This window comes from Gouania willdenowi, chromosome 18, assembly GCF_900634775.1.
Source record: "Gouania willdenowi chromosome 18, fGouWil2.1, whole genome shotgun sequence".
In the NCBI taxonomy this organism is placed as follows: Eukaryota; Metazoa; Chordata; class Actinopteri; order Blenniiformes; family Gobiesocidae; genus Gouania; species Gouania willdenowi.
This window is the reverse complement of record NC_041061.1, coordinates 4,997,973-5,020,367: the sequence shown is the minus strand read 5'-3', so window position 1 is coordinate 5,020,367 and position 22,395 is coordinate 4,997,973. Positions and strand designations below refer to the sequence as shown.

Here is a 22,395-nt window from a genome sequence, read left to right as displayed (position 1 = left end):
AAAGGGTAATGGAAGCGTTTCTGATACCAATATTAGCTGCGTAGCTAATATCTGTATCAGAAGTGAAATGCTTGTATGGTTGACACCCCAATAACAAACTAAACATTTCTGGGTAAATTGGATTGAAAAGCGTCTGAAAGTCCCGAAAGGTCAGAGTTGACCTTAGAACTAAGAACTATCTGTGTTAGAACCACTGGAAACACTGGTGTGAATTATTTCCAGGTTGATTTACAAGGACAAAGGGAATAGTTTTGAACTGGGCAATGGTTGCTGGCACTTCAATAGTTGGTGGAAACATAGACGTCAACCCGGCCATTATAGTTGTATATATTATATACAAGTTACCAACCAATAGTTCAGGGTAATTTTAGAGAAAAAGCAGCTTAAAGGCACTAACTTTGACGTTTATTGCTAAAGTAAAATGTGAACCTTGGAATCTCACCTTGAGAGCTGGTGTCTCTGAGGGTCAAGTGGGCCGATGGCCTCTGAGCCATGGAGGTCACGAACTTTGACCCTGAGTTGTTGAAGGTTCTAGGCATGGTCCTGGCCTCTGAGAGGAAGAGAGAGGAGACGACAAAGGTCAGGAAGGATTAGGTTACATCTGAACGTGTGCAAGAGTAGAAGGGGGACGCTCACCGATGAAGGTTTGTTTGGAGATGATGTTCTCCGTCACCTGAAAGACAAGAGGAAAACACACAGGTCAGCAAAGATGAGTAGCATCCAGCAGAAGCCCCTGGCGTGACACAAGCCTCTGGCATGACGGAAGTGACGTAGAATACCAGAAATTACTTTTTAAAATGTGGAACTTTGCAATACTTACCTTTTTTTTTTTTTTTTTTTTTTTCCTGGCCAAATTCGAGGTAGGCTCAGGCATTGAAAAATTACTTCCGTGGGCGCAGGGAGGCGTCGCTTTTAGGGGGCGTCGCTTGCACTGTACCCGCGGCTGCAGTTGGATATACTTGAATAATGGTAATAAAACTTGTTGTTTTGCTAATTTGTTAGTACTGTGGGTTTGCTGAGTAATTTTTTGTTTTGTTTTTTCTTGTCTTTTGGTGTCACTTTCTGTAATTTTGTATATTTTTCTGAGTAATTTGGTGTATTACTATGGTCAATTCGTTAATTCTTGTCATAGTTTTGTGTGTTTTTGGCGTATTTTTTGTGTTTTTCTCTTGTCCTTTACTGTATTTTCCAGCAATATTGTAGTTCTTTGTGTTTTTTTTGTGTTCTTGCTTTTTTTTTGAGTATTTTCTGACATTCTGTATGTTTACCTTGGGGGCTGCATAAAATTAGACATAGGACAACCTAACTCCTAACCCTACCTAACATCGCTAGATCCCGCCACCTAACCCAGAAAATGCCAACATAGCTCCAAAGGTGTCATAATTTAGTGAACAATACTTAATGACAGACCTCATGTATAAAAACTTCAAATAAAGTGTTGCTAAAGTGCCTTTTATCAAATACTTGATAAAAGGCACTTTTTCTTCCACTGATATTTAGAAACTGTTCTGTCCTGATGTTTGAGACGTGTTAAAAATAAATACGGCACTTTTTCACAAGTCGCTGCATTAATAGTAAATAAAGACAGAAGAACTTCGTTACATCAAAGCCTAGAAACCGGTCTCTGCTTTATTTCATCCCTTGGCTTCCACTGATGTAAAGGCAGATAGAGTTTACTGTACACACACACACACACACACACACACACACTGAAGCAGATGGACTGTCTCACTCTCACTCTGTTCTCCGTTAGTGCTTTTTGTGTCTCGGCCACTTTGTAAATCAACCTTCAATCGTCTTCTTTGCTCAAATCCGCGGCTTTGAACGCACGTTTCTGAGAATTGTTGAAACATTTGAAACATCTCCACAACCAAAAAGTCCAGGAATGGCTTTTATCTCAAGACTTACACGTTAGTGCTGCATGACGGCATTCCGACGTCAGAACAAATGTAACCCAAACACCACACATGTTTTTATTTGTTACATTTGTTACACCAGTGTTTCTCAAATGGGGGTACGTGTACTCCTCGGGGTACTTGAGAGAGAGAGAGAGGAAAATTAACAAATGAAAGCATTAACAATATGGTGTTTTTAATGTTTATTTTTAGTTAAAAATGATAATCGTACTAAATATTACCAGCAACTCAAAAAACAATAAAAACACACAAAAAAAAGAGAAAAATCTACTGAACTAGAGCACTCGGAGAGCGCAGACCTCCGACAAGTACAGCATAATTACCGTGAGGGACATACGCACAATGCACTTCCCTACCACTACTACATTACCCATAAGCCACCGTGCTTAAAGGAGCAGGCTCAGGCACAGGTCCTGTACTCCTATTTGTTGGTATTTTCTTATTTTTGGTAATCCAGAACATCACCAAAATGTAATCACCTGTTTCTTCTCCAATTATTAACAGTTCTTGAAAATGTCATCCAAATCTGTTTATAACCTTTCAAGTTATCTTGCTAACAGACAGACACACAGACAGACAGACAGATAAACGCAGGGTAAAACATAACTTTACGCTCTGCGCTTCGTGTTTGACAGAGGTAATAATAAAAAGACCAGACAAAATATACAAAATTACACCAAACACACAAAACAAGAGAGGAAAAGCAAAGCAGACACACTAAATGAGAGAAAAATACACAAGATCACTACAGAATGCACAAAAATAACAGAGAAACATACAAAAAGACGTAAAAAAACAACAAAACAACAACAAAAACACAAACACACTGAGAGAAAATAATTTAAATACCTTAACAACATGCAAAAACACACAAAATAAGAGAAAAATATACTGAATATTAAAAAGAACAGACAAAATACACAAAATGACAACAAAAACAAACACATTAAGAGAGAAAAATACTTACTATTACCAGCAACACACATAACGACAACAGACGCACTAAAAGAGAGAAAAATACACAAGATCTCTACAAAATACACAAAAATAACAGAAAAACATACAAAACGACGTAAAAAAACAACCAAACAACCAAAACACACACTGCGAGAGAATAATTTAAACAATACCAACAACACACAAAAACAATGATGAGAAAACTAATTTAAAAGTCCCTTTACTTCCATACATACATACATCTAAACACCCTTAAAGGAGCCTTTAATACTGGTTAAAGTCATGTGACTGGTCCAGCATAAATCTCCTTGCATTAGTTTGTTGAAATGCCACAAAAATTCTAAAAATGATACATTTCCTGTCGTGCGTTTAATGGTCACGCAGTGTTTTCATTGGCAGCGGTTGTTTTTTTTCAACGTGTAAATGAGAGCTGACCGCTCTGGGGTTTTAGGCGTGTGTGCGTATCACTTATACTCTTAAAGTTTTAATGGAGCACACGCAGAGCTCGCTCGGCACGGCGTAGCGTGCCTGGTTCTGCCTCGTGTTCCTCACATCAAACCCCGAGAGCAGAAAATTACCCAAACGCACCCGAAGGAAAGAGAAAATTGGCAACAGATTTTTCTGCTGGCATTCACCTACTGTTTAAAAAAAGAAGAAAAAAACTGATTTCTACCAATCAGGGACCCATTGTGAGCTTTTAGGGTTTTCCTATGGCTGTGAAACTTCTGGAAGTTTGTGAAATTAGCTGATTAGCTTATACTAGCTAACGGAGAACGCTAGGCTGTGAAGACAAATGTTAAAACTACTCAAATCTGTGACATTTTCTAAAAGAAGCGATGCTGGTATTGTAACAGACCGTTCTGGATTTCTGTTCTTTTAGATTTGACCCACACGTGTTGCCGTAGGACAGAGAAACAAGTGTTATACAAAACTCTAATGTGTTAATAAAGTTTTAGTTCAACCGCTAGACGCAAGGCTAACATTTTTGACGGTTTGATTCCCCCTCTTTTATAATATTATTACACTTTGTTGCAATATCACTCAAACTAGCTAATGGCAGATTAGCAGTTAGCATAGGCGAACAAATATGTGATTGTCTGATTTGGGGAGCTACATAATCAACATTTAGGTCAGCATTTAGAATGACTAATCTAATTGAATAAAATGAATGAAAAATAAATTAGAAAACCCTAAAAAAATAACCTAAATTTAGTTGTTTCCTGTGTATTTTTAAGTTTGATCCACACGTGTTGCCATAGGGTTGAGGAACAAGTGTTGTACTATACCCTTACATGCTAATAAAGTTTTAGTTTAGCTGCTAGACACAAGGCTAACATGTAAAACTGTGTGATTCTGCTTTTTAATATTATTACACTTGGTTACAGTATCGCACATAAACTAGCTTATGACAGATTAGCAATTAGCATATGGCTAGCAAAATGGGATTGTTTGATTTGGGGAGGGTTTGTGTGTTTCTCTGGTACTTTGTTTTTCCCTGTGAAGAGTTTGTTTGTTTTTAGTTGTTTAGTGTATTTAGTTGGACATTTTGTGTTTTTTCAAGTCGTTTTGTGTATTTATTTGGTCATTTTGTGTGTTTTTTTTTTTCTTGAGTCATTTGTTTTGGGGGCCACGCCAAATTTGTCACAAACCAGCAATTGCTCGTGTTTGTACTAGAAGAATGAGAATCAACCAAACTTACACGACTAAATAACTCTAACGCATAATTTTATTATATATATATATATATTATATTCTCATTTTCGAACTCCATGAAGGTATTGCTATCCCGAAGCCACACACCAAATTTGATCATCCTATCTTAAATGTTTTCTAATAAAAGCTGTTCCCTTTGAAGATACCTCGAGCTGAGTCAAAAAAAAAAACACAAGGGCAATAACTCCGGAAAAAATTATTGCGCGCTTCTCATTTTCGAACTCCATCAAGGTATTGATACCCTGAAGCCACACACCAAATTTGATCATCCTATCTTAAATGTTTTCTAATAAAAGCTGTTCCCTTTGAAGATACCTCGAGCTGAGTCAAAAAAAAAAACACAAGGGCAATAACTCCGGAAAAAATTATTGCGCGCTTCTCATTTTCGAACTCCATCAAGGTATTGATACCCTGAAGCCACACACCAAATTTGGTTATCGTATCTTTAACAGTCTCTGAGAAAAGCTGTCCCCTTTAACTCGGATGCACAGATGGACGGAGCTCAAACCTACACACTTTGTGGCGGGGGATAAAAAACCAGTCAGAACAGACTTAATTCAGATCACATTTGATGTATCTGGACTCTACCTTTTTGTACTGAAAGGTTGTAAAATCAGATTCACGAATGCGGAAACGGTTCAATCGGCTGTGATTACCTGCAGGAATCATTGACGTTAGCGTTAGCAGCAGAGACGCTCTGAGGGACATTGTGACGGCGTCGTGTTTAAAGCCGAGTCATCAATCTTCGGCTCTGTTTGTGCGTTCACAGGTGGTTTGTGTTTAGACAGATCTTACAAAGTCGTCTGCTGAAGTGTGAGACGGTGCCGAGAGTAATTGCAAAGTGAGCGCCGTTGTGACAACTCGCGAAAACACGCGTCACGAAGCTGCTAATGCATTCTTTGGACGTTAGTGAATGAAATGTGTGTTTGTCTTGGCAGCGACAGACTGGTTTAACCGCAGCTCAACTGGAAATAATGTTGGAATATTGTTTTTGTAAAGAAAAAAAAAAACCAAGTTAGAATGTTCCACTTATAGAAACGTGTGGACTTAAGTAATGCTTTTGTTGGTTGTTATTATTAAAAAGATCAAATGTGAGTTTTCCTGTAACAAAGCTTAGCATTGAGACATTGGATGCCAAAAATATTAAATTGAATTTCTTGGGTCATAGCGGTTAAAAACAAAACATTCCTCACTGCGTTTCAAGCACTGTGCAATACTATTGACACATTATTTGATTTAATTATCTAATGAATAATTATCTATATCATATAACCTTATTAGTTAAACTGCTACGGTAAAAGGGTTTTTGCATGAAAACTTTTTTAGTCTAATGTAAATTAAGGAAGCAAAAAGTAGAATTTCTGTAATATTTATAAAATCTACCGTTTTTAAGCTTAAATGAACAGACATAATTGTTTTATGTTAAAGTTTGTATATGTTTTTTTTTTTATATATGTTGTATTTATTTAATATTTATATAAATATATATTTATGTAGTATTTATTTATAAAAAAAAATCCTGAAAATTTTTGTCTGAATAAACCTGAGCATATTTTTCCCTTTTCTTTGCTTTAAAAACATGAAAACAACTTTTTTTAGTCTAAGGGCACAAAAAGTGTAGTTTCTGTAATATTCATAAAATCTTCAATTTTAAGCTTAAATGAACAAAGACATAATATCAATAGTTGGGTTAATATTGAACAGTATGGTACTTTATTGGCCCCACATGAGGGACGTTTCGTAAACTTTTGTATTTGAGTTCTTTAGTTTAATTTGACCATGAGAAAAGTCTTCAGTTAAGTTCTTGTAAGTAAGTTTACAATGTTTTAGGTGTTTTTGCATCAGTGTTTGCACAGTTTTACCCTAAAACCAATAACAATGGTCTGCATAAATAATCATACAAGGTTTTAGTCACGGTTCCAACAAGTGACGTCCATTTAGGAGTTAAGATGTTCCTGTTCCGTCAACAACAATTGATTGCATTGACCCATCCTGTGTAAAAGCAGATCATGTGGGGATGTTAAACATCAGTTACACATGTTTGAACGGAGCCAGATGGTGATTTAATACGACACTAATGCACATTCATCACAGTAAACATCAATGGGCTAAATTTGGCCCGTCATGGCACCCACTCCATCAACCAGAAAGACATCTATTGGTTTCCTATAATGCCTAGGTTCCCAAAGTGGGGTACGCAAATTGTCATAAGGGGTACGTGAATGAAAATTAAAAACACTGACAACATTGGAAACTTAAAAGAGCAGTTAATGCTAATGCTAGGTTAATGCCCTAATGCTAGGCTAATGCTATTGCTAGGTTAAAGCTAATGCTATGGTAAAACTAATGCTAGGTTACTGTTATTGCTAGATTAATGCTAGGTTAATGCTAATGTTATTGCTAGGTTAATGGTAATGCTAGGTCAATGTTAATGCTAGGTCAATGTTAATGCTAGGCTAATACTATTGCTATGGTAAATGTTAATGCTAGGGTATTGCTAGTTTAATGCTAATGCTATTGCTAGGCTAATGATAATGCTAGGTTAAAGCTAATACAAGGGCAATATTAATGCTAGGCTAATGCTATTGCCATGCTGTTAATGCTATTGCTAGGTTATTGCTATTGCTAGGCTAATACTAATGCTAGCTAATGCCAATGATAAGCTAATCCTCTCTTGCATTTTCTTCAGGAAATGCAAATATTCTAGTTATTATTATCATTATTATTATTATTATTATTATTATTATTATTATATATTTGATAGGTAACATTCACTGTTGGGTTACATTGTATATGACCTTACATTATTATGTTTTTAAAGTGCAGGTATAGGGCCGATGAACTGGGACCGCTATGAGTGACAGGGATGAATGGATAGAAAAGGTCATTGAAAGCTGAGCCAGCTCGACCTGGTAAGCTAGGTAAGGGTAAAGTGCAGGAGTAGGGGGTACAAGGCTTCAGGGTAAATGTCTGAAGGGGCACGGGACTGTATAAAGTTTAAGAAACACTGCTCTATCGTGTATTGATTTTTATAAGTTAGTTTTAAGGTTCAGTCCATGCTTTGGTAGATGCAGATTTGGCCCAGTGAGTTTAAAACCACACAATAGACACTTCAAACTCTGAATCTCGCAATGAACGGCTTTTCTTCAAATCTTGACTTGCAGTTTTACAGCTAACGTTAGCGCTGTGTTTGGGGACCAACACTTGGGTTTGGAAAAGTGTTGTCGATGTGTGAGGCTCGCAAAAACAAACTGTGTGTGTGCGTGTGCGTGGACTTCAGGGCAAAGGAGAAAAAAGTCTCCAGCTGCAACAACAGCAACAAATAAATCACAACTCTCCCCTCTGAACCCCAACAGAAGACACAGACGGAGATAGGAATAGCTTGAATTCTTCCTGTCATTCTTTGTCTGGCCTCGAGCTGAAGAAAGTAAACTGAGCCACAGAGAAAAGAAGAGAAAAGGCCAATAAAGAGTATGTAAAGTACTCGATGTAGACTTTCTCAGCCATTGACTGTGAAAATCACTCTTAAAATAACTCAAAGTATATAACAGCATCTACTTTCTTGTTTGAAAGTCGGCAATTACTTAGTATTTGTGATTGTGTCACATTCTCCTGAAAATTATTCTCTGCTATAATTAACTCAGCATGATTGGGATTGTGTGAGGTAATCAAAGTACCAGGTGAAAAGCCACACGCACTCCGGGAAACTAGGCTTGATGTGGGATTATACTCATAATCCTCCAACCGTGATGGCCTGTAGTCCAGCCAACAAAAACCTTTACTTTCAGGAAAGAAATGTTAAATGTGGCCTGATTTATTTTTCAGATAATACACTCACTAATATCTGTATAAAGAGACTTTAGGAAATAGTTCAGTACTCAGTTATACAGTATTACTGGTTGTTACGGATAAGCAGGTATTACTTTTTCACTTCCGATATACAATGGCGATATTGCGGCCTTCAGTACCACTGATGACGATATCCATCCAATATGATATCAGTATGAATCATACATAATTGTATGAGCTAATTGTAATGAGAAATGCTATAAAAGGATGGATCAAGTAATTTATCGTAAATGGAGAACAAAGCGGCAACAGTAGGTACAAGAAAAAAACGGACACATATTATCGACCAATGGGTTACTGAAAAATAACCTCATTAAATCCAAAAAGAAAGAGATTTTAGATGCAGGCCGATATAATCCGATACTATAGAACGGATATCCAATATCAATGTTGGCTCGGGGCATCCTTACTAGTTGTATCTCTAAAGCCCATTGATATTTAGTTGTAGAATGTCAAAGGAAATGCTAAAAGACCACTTGGTTCTAGTTCCCGTGCTTTTTGGGAACTTTGGCAAGACTCTTGAGCATTGAAATAGTCCCGTTTCCACTTCATTGTTCTATAAAGACAAGAAAAACCAACATGGACCAAAACGCAAGAATGGCAACAAATCCCTTGAAGAAAACTTGATGTACTCGCAATCTAGTCCACCACATTTGACGAATATATAATGTGACAGGACTGGATGATAAGCAGTAATATCTGTATGAAAGAGTTATAGAGTAGTACTAGTTGTTACGGGTAAGCAGCAGATATGACTTTCTCACTTACGATACCATGATGAAATTGGGGCCTTGAGTACTGGCCGATAACGATATCAGCATGAATCTTACATACTTTTATGACCTATTTTGTAGTGTTGAATGTTATAAAAGGATTGATCAAATGATATTAGGCAAACGCAGAACAACAGTCAACTAGAGTAGGTACAAGAAAAACTGACACAAATGTTATTGACCAATGGGCTACATACATTTTAACCTTAAACATAAAGATATTTTATAACTTTATATAATGAATGAAAAATAAATTAAAAGAGCCTGAAAAGTAACCTCAATAAATCCAATAAAAAGATATCAAATGGATATCCAATATCAATATCGGATCAGTGTATCCTTACTAGTTGTATCTCTAAAGATGGCTGTTATTTAGTCGTAGAATGTCAGATGAAATGCGAGAAGGCCACTTGGTTGTATTTCCCATGTTTTTTGGGGAAAGAGTTCCATTTCCATTTTATGGTTTTATAAAGAGACGTGGACCATATGGAAAATGCAAGAACGGCAACAAATCCCTTGGAGAAAACTTAATGTACTCGCGATCTTGACCACCACATGTGAAGTTGACGAGTATATAATGTGACAGGATGATGGCAGGAGGACTAACCAGGCCCTGGGCCAGAGCACAAACCAGGAACCCAGCCCACCCAGGAATACCAAGAACAGCAGGGAGAGGCTCCGACAGAACCCCCCACCCCCCCATGGAGAGAACCCTCACGAACGAGGCCCACACGCCCGCATTGTTGGAACTCAATGTCAAACATCTTTATGCACCTGCAGCTTCTGCCTGAAAACATGGTTTCTCAGACAGACAGTGGTGGAGTTCCCCTCCAATGATTGAAAACACTCCCTGCATGTTTTGACACTTGAAAAACTGGAGAGAGAAAACAGGATTTCCCATTAGTTTACACTTTGATGGATGAAGGTTCGTCTTCCCTTTCAACGTAAACCTAATGCAGTCACTCCTCCTCCCAACATGTCAGACCTTGGCACGGCCCGATGATGAAGCGTTTGTCATTTGTCGGTGATTCATCCGTCTAGTTTATCTTGTCTTCTTTTGTTCTTACTTTGACTAATCAATCAATGTCCTTGTATCTCATCACAAAGTACATTTTAAAGCCCTTCCAGCGGATGTAACGGCCCATTTTGATGATTTAAATCTGATTATTTAAGAAAGCGCAATGTGCAAAAAAAGTCCAAAGTTTGTGGGAAAAGAGGAGTGAAATCCAGCAGCAGAAAAGATGACGGACAATTAAGGGAAAGGAGAGAAGAGCAGGAGTGAGGTTTAAAAAGAAAGAAAAGCTGTGGAAACACAGAGGAGAGTGAGAGAGAAGGATGAAGCCTGAAAGAGAGGATTGAGAAGGAAGAGAAGGACAAGTATCCACATGAAGGAGCGTTTCTTCTGCAGATTAGCAAGAGGCTGCAACCCAATACTTTAATATGCTGCTGGACCTCGACAGGCCCGGACTGGAGCTGTGTGTTTCTTATCAGGCCCATCTTCTTCCTCTCGCTCTCTCTCTCTCTCTCTCTCTCTCTCTCTCTCTCTCTCTCTCCCTCTCTCTCTCTCTCTCTCTCTCTCCCTCTCTCTCTCTCTCCCTCTCTCTCTCTCTCCCTCTCTCTCTCTCTCTCTCTGTGTGCGTGTGTGTCGTTACTTTCTGTGTGTTCAAGTAGAGCCAGGAAAAGCTAGAGCAAACCTTTGTGAGTGTGTGTTATGACATTTGGGGACATTTTTTTTACTATTGTAAACTTACAAAATGGGGACACTTGGTAAAATCCCACGACCAAAACCATAGGCGGTTTTGCTGCAGTACCACACATTAACTGCTGGGTGCCGTGTCGCTTCACCATATACATAGTAAAGATGAATTGCACAACAGAAGAAGAACCAACCTAAAGTCTCAAACGTTTGGAACCATTGCACTGAAAACTATACTAGTATTTTTAAAAGAACAAATGAATTCAAATATTTTGAACAGTCACTGTGTTTTATGGCACTTAATATATTTGTATATTATGTACATTATATTAAGAATTGTATTCTTTCTTTTTTCGTGAGATTTCAGCACACGGATTCAATGCCAATACAATGGAGAAAGATGTCATTAAATTAACTGTATTAAGTATGTTTGTCAATGTGCATCTGGTTAGGGAAATTCTGAAATGATGCGGAAACGCATGAACTGAAACAGAATTAGGGAAATTTTTAAACGCAAAATAAGAGGCTCGACAACAGAGTTGTAAACGCCAGTGTTTCTCAAACTTTTTCTCAGGCCCTCCATTGTGTCAAAATGTAAAAAACGGGTAAAAAAAAAAAAATTTGGACAGTATAAATAACTATTTAAAAATGAAAATAAAAAAACAGCAACAAAGCTCATTATTAATTCATTGCATCAATAAAAAGGATATTAAAAAAGTTAAGTGTGACCTTTTTTGGAAAAACATTAAAACGGAATATCTCATAAAAATAACTATTGATAACTAATAATTTTAATAGAAGAGTAATAAAGCTCTTTATAATACAGTGCAGAAAAAAAAACCTCTCAGGGACCCCCCCCATCGCAACTATATATATATATATATGTATACACACATACCTTTTTCATTAAAAAAATTTAAATTTGGAATATACCTTGAGCTGCTGAACCCCCCCTTGCAACGGACATCATGGGCATGCCCCCATTATGCCCTAAACTGCTCTCACACCACAAGTCTTTGTGTCAAGATCAGGTTGTTTTTCTTCTTCTTTTGCTTATCTTTGATTTTGGCTGACAGTGGAACTAAACTCACTTTCTGTTTTCAATGTGATTCTCGTAAGTTGAGTCAAAAGTCAATGTTTAACTCCTTTGTTCAAAGTGAAAGCGACAAAGTCTTTGTTTATCAGCCTTGGTTTCTGTGCAACTCAAGATGTTCAATGAAAACATGACGAACTCCTCAGTGTCAACAAATTATTAATAGTTATTTTTCCATTTCACATTTCTTTTCTTCCTTTGTTAATCCCTCATTCTAATATCACGGGGAACACCAGGAACAAACTAGAACAATGATAGGGTCACTGTCTAAGAAATCACAGTAAAAACACTTTTATACGAGAATCCATATTCCAGCAATGCACAAACTTTTTCAACATAGTTATTAAACTGTGGCGATAAACTTTCAAGCATCAATTTTAACCTTTAACTTCTTTTTTTTTCTCCAAGTAAATAATCATTGATTTATTGATTTATGAGGCCAACACTGAGTCTTTATCTGATCAAATCTTTAACCATTCTGCCCCCACTGCCCTCGTCTATGAAGTTTTATTGTGAAGAGTCATTGAACACAGGTTCTCAACCTTGACCCAATTTGGGGTTGTGAGACACAGTGAGGGGTTCACCAGATGCCTTCAAGAAACTAAGATTACCTTTTGAACAATTTGAGCCATTTTTTTCTTATTTTTACTCTTTTTCTGCAACGACACCAAACTTGTCATATTTGAACCTATTTTCATCACCTTTTCTTACCATATTTTTGCTCCTTTTAATGCATTTTTGCTACATTACTCCTATTTCTGACACTTCTCCATCACATTTCAATGCCTTTCCTGCACATTTTTTCCACTCTAAAGACATTTTCAGCACTTATAAACCCTTTGTCGCATACGATGACTCGTTATTGTAACGTTAACTTCTTTTCACTATTTTTCATGTTCACTTTTAAGCCAATTTTGACACTTTGACCCCCCCCTTTTTTTTTTTACTATTTCTGTCCGTTATTGACAAATAATAAGAAACTAAGAATTTTTTTTTTTGACAATTTGAGCCCATTTGTGCTTATTTTCACCCTTTTTCTGCAACTACGCCAAACTTAGCATATTTGAGTTTATTCTCATCACGTTTTATTGCCATATTCTTCCAATTTCTACCACTTATAAACCCTTTCCACCACTTTTCCACCTAATATATCATATGTTGACCCATTTTGTCACTTTTAACCTCTTTTCACCATATTTCAGGCTTTTTTTTGCCAATTTAACCACATTCACGATTTTTCATGCCCATTATTTGCCATTTTAAACTAATTGGTACAATATTGACCCTTTGAACCATTTTTTAACCACTTTTTCAGTCCATTTTTGGCCACTCTAATTTGCAACTTTTAACCGATTACTGTGGTTTTTAAAATCCCATTTCACCACATTTTCCACTATTTTTGGTCACTTTTAACCCATTTATTTCTGATTAAAACAAGGATTTACATCTTTAAGATGACTAGTTATTATGGCACAAATCATACTAAACTTCCAGGATAACAGTGGATATTATTCAGATAAATAAATAAATGTGGTTATCACAGATTCATAGAACAATGGACCCTCATTTTGCTGACTTTATTGATGAACCCCAAAAATCTCTCCCCTTTATTCCCCCTTATAGATGGTCCTGTCTCCACATGACTGTTCTTGTAGCATATTCCATCCTCTTTAGTGATTCCCAACCAGAGGTGTGAGGAAAATATGAGCATATTTCAAAATAAAATCCAGAGTTAGCCTGTTTAGTGGCGTCTGATGGAGCAGAGGAGGAATGTGTGTTTCAGGTGAGGCAGCAGTGGGAGCCTGGATGTGAGGCTCTGATAGCAGAGCTGCTTTGTGTGGGAGTTTCCTGTCAGATTAACGCTGCGTTGTTACACTTAACAGAAACAAGGAGATCATTATCCACGTTTATTGGCCTCAGAGTTTGACCGCTAACAACACTCGGCCTCTGATTTCCTCCATCAGGCTCACAATAAGGCTGTAGGAGCGTAAAACAACAAACAGCCTTCCATCACTGGGAGCTGTTAAAGGCTCTCTGAGGGTTAAAGTAGGCCAGAGGCGGAGCTTTTTACACTCTCAGTGTTTCAGGTTTCATTTCACAGCAGCACAAAGATATCAATGTAAATACCTGCAGCGACTGCATCGTGGGACACAATCAGGTTTCAGCTTTTTCTCATCAACACCTTCGGTTATGATGTGTGACTTGGATTTGTAATATTTAAAGATTTTTTTTTTTAATGGAATTTACACTTGGTCATAACTTTGTTAATTTGATTACGTTTTTTATTCATTTGTGAACATCCTCATATTTTTTTTTTCTCCATATTATTTTGTCCAAATAAGTTTCCAAATTGTTTTTCAGGCTTTTTCTATGATCATAGATTTCAAAATCACAATTACAACATCAAGCATCGACAATCATAAGCACAATAACAACTACAACAACAGGAAAAACCACAACTGAATCTTTATCCACTAATACCCAAATAAGAATGACAACAACAACCAGAATAACAACAACTATAAGCTTTAGAAACACATAACAACCACAATGATTATAACAATAACAACTACAAAAAACAGAATAACAATCGCAATAACACCCACAACAATTTCTTCACAACAACCAAAATAACAACCACAACATCGAGCATATCAACAATAGCAACAACGCAACAACTACAATAACAATCACAAAAACACCCACAAACTTACCTACACAACAACCAACAATAACAACCACAACATCAAGTATATAAACAACCACAATAAGTACAACAAAAACCTTTAGAAGAACACAACTACATTAACAATAACAACAACCACTTAAAAACCACAACAATTACACCAGCGATAACCTCTACAACAACACCCACAAATACAACAATACCTACAACACAACAACCACACCATTCACAACTGCAACAATAACCACAACAATAAAAACTACAATGCGACAACCACAATAAAGATCACTACAATAATCAAAACAACAATAATCACTACAACCATTACCGCAACAGCCGTGCAATAACTACACACACAATCCTGTGTTATTGTTGTGAGGTGTACGTTGACCTTGTGTGTTGTTGCAGTGACGTCACAGACTAAACAGTCGTCTCAGGCCTGATGGAGCCCAGAGGTTATCTATCAGTTAGACGTAGAAACACGAGTTGTTTCCTCTGCTCATGAAGCTTCCACTGGATGTCATTAAAGCTCTTTGACATCAGTGTTTTCAAACATGTTCTAATCTCTGATAGCACAATGTAAATAAATGTCAAAATGGCCAAAAACACATTTAATCTACCAAAGTAGCAGATCAGATACAGTACCAAACAAGATCATCAAGAGCAATAAAAGAGCCAAATACTGTTTGAAGTCAGGCAGGTCTTACTTTCCTCTGCATCGAACAACAATTTTCATCAAATGACTTTATGGACAACATTTAAATTGTAATATTTGTGTAACGTGACATAAAACGCACAATATATACAATAGAACCAGGATTTCCACCAATAATCAAACCAGCACACTGACTGTTTTCGTGGAGCTTGGGGATGAAACGTTGTTGTTTTTAATTCTTCGTGGCGTTTCTTTCAAACATGTTTCTGCTCATCAGACGCAAACACTGATTCATCAGCAGAGTGAACTCTGCTAAACCTCGTCTGCTCAGTCGGGAAGGTCAGAGAGACCGTCTGTGGTTTCTGTAAAAGTCTCAGGCTCCCATAAGTCCTATTCTCATGTTAGCATCTTTAAAAAACAGGGGTTTCTTTTCTTTTCCTAATTCTGTAATCAAGTGACCATGCAGCGTTTCAGCTTAAATAGACACTTTTATTGAGTTTGACAGACTTGTTGGGTTTTCTTCATGTTACATCCTCTGGGATAGTGCTTAAAGAGAAGGTATTAGACCTAAACGCTACATTTAAATTACTTAGAAGAAACCCTGGAGGGAATCTACAGTGAGACTTGAGTTATTTTCCCAGAACCGAGCAGTAAAAAAAAAAAAAAAAAAACCCTAATGGAACAAAAAACATCCTTGATGGTGGAAACAAAGTTGCGACTGAATCAGATTTGTCAATAATGTTACATTTCCAAGGTCGGCTCAGATGAGTGATGTGTTTTTGAAACAGTCAGACATGCTGATGAGGCTCAAACCAAAGAAATGTGACTGCTGCTGTGGTTGTGATGCTGAAACTATGTTTGTTTTGTTAAATGGTGCGTGAACAAATATGTAGTAGTCGGAGCTCGCACAATGTTTCCCAGAAGCTCTTTGCGTCCTTTTAGGGGCTTCACGCGTCCCAAATACCATAAATCAAGGCCCTTGTGTGGTCAATGGGGTTGAAATAAGGTGATAGAAACAAAGACTATTTACTTTGAGAATTCCAGGATAACAATAAAAGGTCAGCAATATCTTTGGAATCCAGCCAGTGTTGCCAGATTGGGCAGGAATCTACATAAACAGGCGGGCTCAGAGGTGTTATTTGGGTTTATGTATGAGGGGCACTTTGATTCAGTTTCTATTTATATATCTTTTTTTATTTAACATGAAAAGTACTTTGTGTTAGAAATGTTTGTACACTAAGTGCTTTATAAATAATAAAGTTTGATTGAAACGACACTAGTTGGGAATCTGTGATAACCACATTTATGTATTGATCTGAATAATATCCACTGAATAATATCCAGGAAGTTTATTATTATTTTCACCCTAGTATATAGTCATCTTAAATATGTAAATCCTTGTTTTAATCAGAAAGAAATTGGTTTAAAAGTGACTGAAAATGGTGGTAAAAATGCGATTTTAAATACTACAGAAATTGGTAAAAAAGTTGGAAATTAGAGTGGACAAAAACGAACAGAAAAAGTGGTAAAAATGGTTCAAAGTGTCAATACTGGCTTAAAAGTGGCAGAAGAAAAAGGTTCATGACAAATCAATGACTGTGATTACATTGGCATAAATAAACATAAAATGTGGTGAAAAGAGGTTAAAAGTGACAATAATGGGTCAACATATGCAACATTAGATAGAAAAGTGGTGGAAATGGTTTATAAGTGCCCAAAATGTTTTTAAAGTGGAAAAAATGTGTAGAAAAGGCATTGAAAAGTGATGGAGAAGTGGCAGGAATGGGAGTAATGTAGTAAAATGTATTAAAGAGCAAAAATATGGCTAGAAAAAGTGAAGAAAATAGGTTAAAATATGACAAGTTTGGTGTTGTTACAGAGTAAAGGGTAAAAATAAGCAAAATGCGCTCAAATTAAAAATAGTCTTAGTTTCTTGAAGACATCTGACGACCCCCCTCCCAGTGTCTCGTTGAGAAACCCTGGGTTAACCTATTGTGTGGCTGATTAGATCACTATGGGTTGACATGGGCAGATTGTTGTCGCTGAAAAGTTTTTACGCTTTCATGAGGAAGTTTTTCAGATGTTTTCAATATTGAAATGTATCGCAAAAGCGCTATGGAAACAGTTTGAGAGCAGTTACGGTTGTACTTGTCAAAATTTTAGAAATATCGCTTTTATTTTGCGAAAAACTACTAGAAAGAGCTAGAGCAGAAGCCTGAAAGATCAATAAATCAAAGATTTGCTTGAAAAAAAGATGTCATTGTTGAAATTGCCGCTCAGAAGATTTATATCTGAGGCCTACACTGTCTTTATCTGATTAAAAAAATTATCATCTCTAGCAGCTGTAATTTAAAAGAAAGCTGGCAGCATTTGGAGTGATAAAGAAGCAGAACCATTGAAAGATCACAGTCTGATATTTAAACAATATTTAGTAAAAAGTTCAGCAATGACGTAAACCTCAGCGTGAGGTTATGTCCACTGAGAGACTTCTGGTTTAGTCTGAGTGTTTGTCTTCTGGGCCAAAGCTGCTGCTCGCCTCCTTATCTCAGTCTGCTCACAGTGGACCATTGAAAAGTAAATGTCAGTGTGTACGTACACACACACACACACACACACACACAGGGTGGGCTTCTATGTTGTTAGTGATTTCCAGCTGATACACAAACACAAAAGACTCTGTGTCCGCTCACTTTCTCCACTTCCTGTCCGGTAACCCCCAAAGTCCTCCTTCACCTCCATCTTTGGAAAACTCTCCCACTTTCAGGGAGTTTCAACATGTTATGCCAAGATTAGCAGGGTTAGCAAAACACACTTTATATGATAGCAACTATTAAGTCTTTTTACACATGTGGAAACATCCAAAGCACCAGAAGATTCATTCATATTTATCTGTATAGCATCACTTTATAACCCTGGAGGTCGCCAAAGTGCTTTAGAGTGTAAAGGAATAAAACCAAGTGCTCACCCTAACCCAAAGGGGAAAATAAAAAGATTGTTACATAACGTGATGCTTTAAAGGCATTCATTAGTATTAATATGATCATTGAAATCACAGGATTAATCCATAAATCAGCTCATAAAACACAGCTCCGTCCCTTTTTGCTTTGACTCTGCTAACCCAAACACGTAGAAATGGTCGCTACATGCTAAGCTAACATGTGGGATTGGTCGCTAATAGGGAGAACGGAGGAGATTACATTTATTGTCTGCAAATGACAAAATGACCCCAAAAACACACAAAACAACAGAAAAAATACATAAAATGACAAAAACAACCAACAAAAATTACTCAATTACAGACAAAATGACAACATAAATGCACAAAATGTCAATATGATGCACAATTGCTACAAAACTCCAAAAACAAACTCAGAAGAGAAGAAATAGAAGGAATACAAACAGAAGAAATAAGATATAAATCAACGTAAAGAAAAGGATTCCAGGGAAAACATTTAAGGTTCAACATTTTAGCGCTACTTGGAGAATTTCAGAAGGTATGCAGTTATTAGGACAAATCTACATGCACATCCGGAAATCTCCATGTATTGATAATAAATCAATCCAATAAAAGGTAATGTATATAATCTGAAATAGCCACAACAATAAAGGCGTTACAATCCTGGTTAATGAGAGGAAGCAGCTTAAAAGAGCCACGTAAAAAACCCTAAAGGGTTCTCGTGGTCTGACAGACAGGATAAGAGGGTGAAAAAGAGGTTTGAAATATTTAGTCATCTTTACTGTCAACAGATTCTTGACCTTTTGTTCATAATATATAAATAAAGGTCAGTAAATACTTAAGTATGAACTAATATTAGCTTTTTTGTCAATCTTAACATTTGGTTAAAAATCTAAATTTAGTTTTTTTTTTCTTTAAAAAAAAAAAAAAAGAAGAAAAAATTAAGATCAGTTGTTGGCCATAAAAGTTGAACTGGTACCAGATCGGTTGAAAACCAAATCCATGTCAATGATTTACTAGTTTCCACTGTTCCACTAGTCTTTTCCTCCTCAGACTTTGCTTTGTTTCAACTCTGCTGTGTTTATCAGATTAAATTAGAATCATTTTGCTTCCATCTGAGAGAATGTGGGAATTCCAGCAGCAGTTCACATACCGTATTTTATTATCTCTCCCTTGAAGACTTCAACAAACTTCACTAGGAACAAAGAACTTCCTTTGTTGTTTCACAAAATGATGTCATTTTGGCTCCGTTGGCTTGTTTTGTTGATCTTTGTTGAACATCTGCGAGAACTGCTGTGTGATTGGTCAGAAAACGGATGTAGGTGTGGCTTGTGGGTCAATCGGCGTACTGTGTGTGTGTGTGCGTGCTGAAGGAACGACGTTATCTGACAAACGTGCGTCTCCGCATTCTTAGACGGTATCGTTGGGACCAGTAAAACAGTCGTGCCAGTAGGTGTTACAGTCGGACAAGTGATCATGTTATCATGTGACGGCTTTCTGACAGCTTTGCTGATTATAACGACAGATGACGTAACATTTTCATTGTAGATGGAGTGATGGCATGGAAGTGTCACCAGTTAAAATGACCACCAGTTGAACCACTACACCTGGACACAAAATGCTCTTTGTGTGAGCGTTCTTTCCCTCTTCAACAGAAATGACTGCAGAGTGCTTTCAGCATGTTGTTGTTGTTGTTGTTTTCAGCTAAAAAAGGTCCTCACAGCTCAGGTCTTGAGAGTGAAATAGTTTCCCATCTCACGCCTCCATAAAAACACAATATTTCATACTTGAGCTATTTCCTAAATAAAAAGGAGCATGAGGTAACAATATTCATTCTGGTGCCAGCAGCACATAGAGTTTGAGTTTAAAGTATTGACAATACAATATATCACTGAAGTCTCATTGCGCTTGGGTTTAGCTGTTATATGATGTTAAAGGTCAGTTGGTGTCCACGTTGGTCACCAGTTGAACAGATGTCTGTTTTACGACAATATGACATTGTAGAGATGATGACATTGTCCAAAAACATGTAGGTGAGGGTTTAGTGTGTCTCATAAAGCTATTTTTATTTCAGGAGGTAAAATCCATTACATTGCAAAATTTTGAAGTGAGATTTTGCGCAAATTTTTTTAATTTCCGTTTCTTGCTAAACCGTTTATGGGAAAAATTGTGTGTGAATGCATGACATTGTCATGTGAGTGTATTTTCTGTTCCATACTGTAATTTCCGCTTCATTTGGTTTAAGATAAAAGCAAAATTAATAATTTCCGGAAGTGAATTCTGTAAGTTTCGTCCGTTTTTAACGATCATGGAGAAAGGACGCCCTGACAGCATGACCTAATTCGAACCAGGAAGTGTTTGATATGTTAAAGGTTTCATTTATTCAGAAAACTTTTCTTCGTGAAATTTCTCCTGACAAGTTTCGAGTGTCAGCTGCCAATCTTCTTCAGAGGCATCTGCTATTCGCTTTGATGTTTCCTTGTCTTTCGCGTAATAATTCCAGCAAGTTCTTTTTGTCTTCTTTTTGAATAATATGTTAAGGTTTCATGTTTCAGTCGAAACATGTCAGGAGATCAAAGTACAAATAGACAACAATAAGAACTTGCTGGAATTACTACGCGGAAGCCATTGAAACATCAAAGCGATCAGTAGACGCCTCTGAAGATCGCTTTTATTCTGAAAAGCCTAAAGTCAACATCAACAAATCGAGACCATTCACTTCATCTGCGCTACATATCAAACGTAAATTAGTTAATATTTCAAGAATAATTTGATCGACTGTAAAAATCTTCCTGTTAGTCCACTAAGGCAGAAAACTGTTCTTCATGAAATTTACTTTGATCTCCTGACAAGTTTCGACTGTCAACTGCCAGTCTTCTTCTGAGGCATCTGCTGATCGCTTTGATGTGTCCTTGACTTCCGCATCATAATTCCAGCAAGTTCTTTTTGTCTTCTTTTTGAATAATATGTTTAGGTTTCATGTTTCAGTCAAAACATGTCGAGATCAAAGTAAATTTCCTGAAAAACAGTTATATAAAAGAAAAAGGTATGAAACCTTAACGTAATATTCAAAAAGAACTTGCTGGAATTACTACGAGAAAGTCATTGAAACATCAAAGCGATCAGTAGACGCCTCTGAAGAAGACTGGCAGGTGACATTGAGTATATTTCCTGAAATAAAAGTTGTCTGAATAAATTAAACCTGAACATATTATTCAAAAAGAACTTGCTGAAGTTAATTAATAACCAGGAAGTGTTCGACGTGTCACCAGGTGTAATGATCACCAGTTGAAATGATACACCCAACAGGTGAACTGCTCTAAACAAACATTCCAGAGCTTCCAGCGTGTTATTTTTATCCCGTATAGTCTTTCTAAGACCGCTCTGTTGTTGTTTTTCCCACTTTGAAAACAAGGACAAAGATTGTTCTCCATGGGAATGTGTAGAAAACCTAAAATATGTAAAAAAGTAAATAAAAAAAACTTGGACACAATAGTGAGTCCAAGAATTTGATGCTGAAGAAAGTGAAGCGTAGACGGGATGGGAACTCCCAGCGCTTGAAGCTCAAGGTGAAAAGCATTTTCCTGTGCCATGAGCGAGGGGAGCAGGCGTTCCCGACCTCCTGACCCCGAGTGGCAGGAAGGAACAACATTCCTGCCTCCGACAACATAACTGCTGTGCAGCCAGTGGAGAACCCGCTGCTTTTTCACACGCTCCGTTATCAGCCCACGACTCCTCCATAAAACACGAAACCAAGTGTGAAGATCTGAACAATGTGAGGGAAGGCGGCACATGGATGACACCTGGAGCGTTTGAGGAAAACACTGACACAGCAGATCATCCATCACACAGCTTTGTCTCAGCAGGTGTGATGGTCTGTTACCTTCATCACCGTCTTCTTCCTCCAACCTGCTGCTTTCCACATATTAAATGTCCCAATAAATCACTAATACTGCTTGAAAGCAGGGGATTACATCACAACATTTATCATCTGACTGTGTCAAATCGCTTTTATTCTGAAAAGCCTGAAGTCAACGTCAACAAATCCAGACCAATAACTTCACCTGAGCTACGTATCAAACTTATAGTATTTATTTATTT

General features: G+C 37.1%; 1 protein-coding gene across 1 annotated transcript in view; it reads right to left on the bottom strand.

Moving 5' to 3' along the window:
- Positions 1-22,395, bottom strand: part of tnfsf10l (TNF superfamily member 10, like) — a 44,344-nt gene that overhangs the window by 6,764 nt on the left and 15,185 nt on the right. Inside the window, exons 4-5 of the mRNA XM_028475214.1 lie at positions 637-673; positions 443-550 (exon numbers count right to left, since the gene is read on the bottom strand). Coding sequence (XP_028331015.1) covers positions 443-550; positions 637-673 — 145 coding nt within the window. The remainder of the gene's footprint in view (positions 1-442; positions 551-636; positions 674-22,395) is intronic.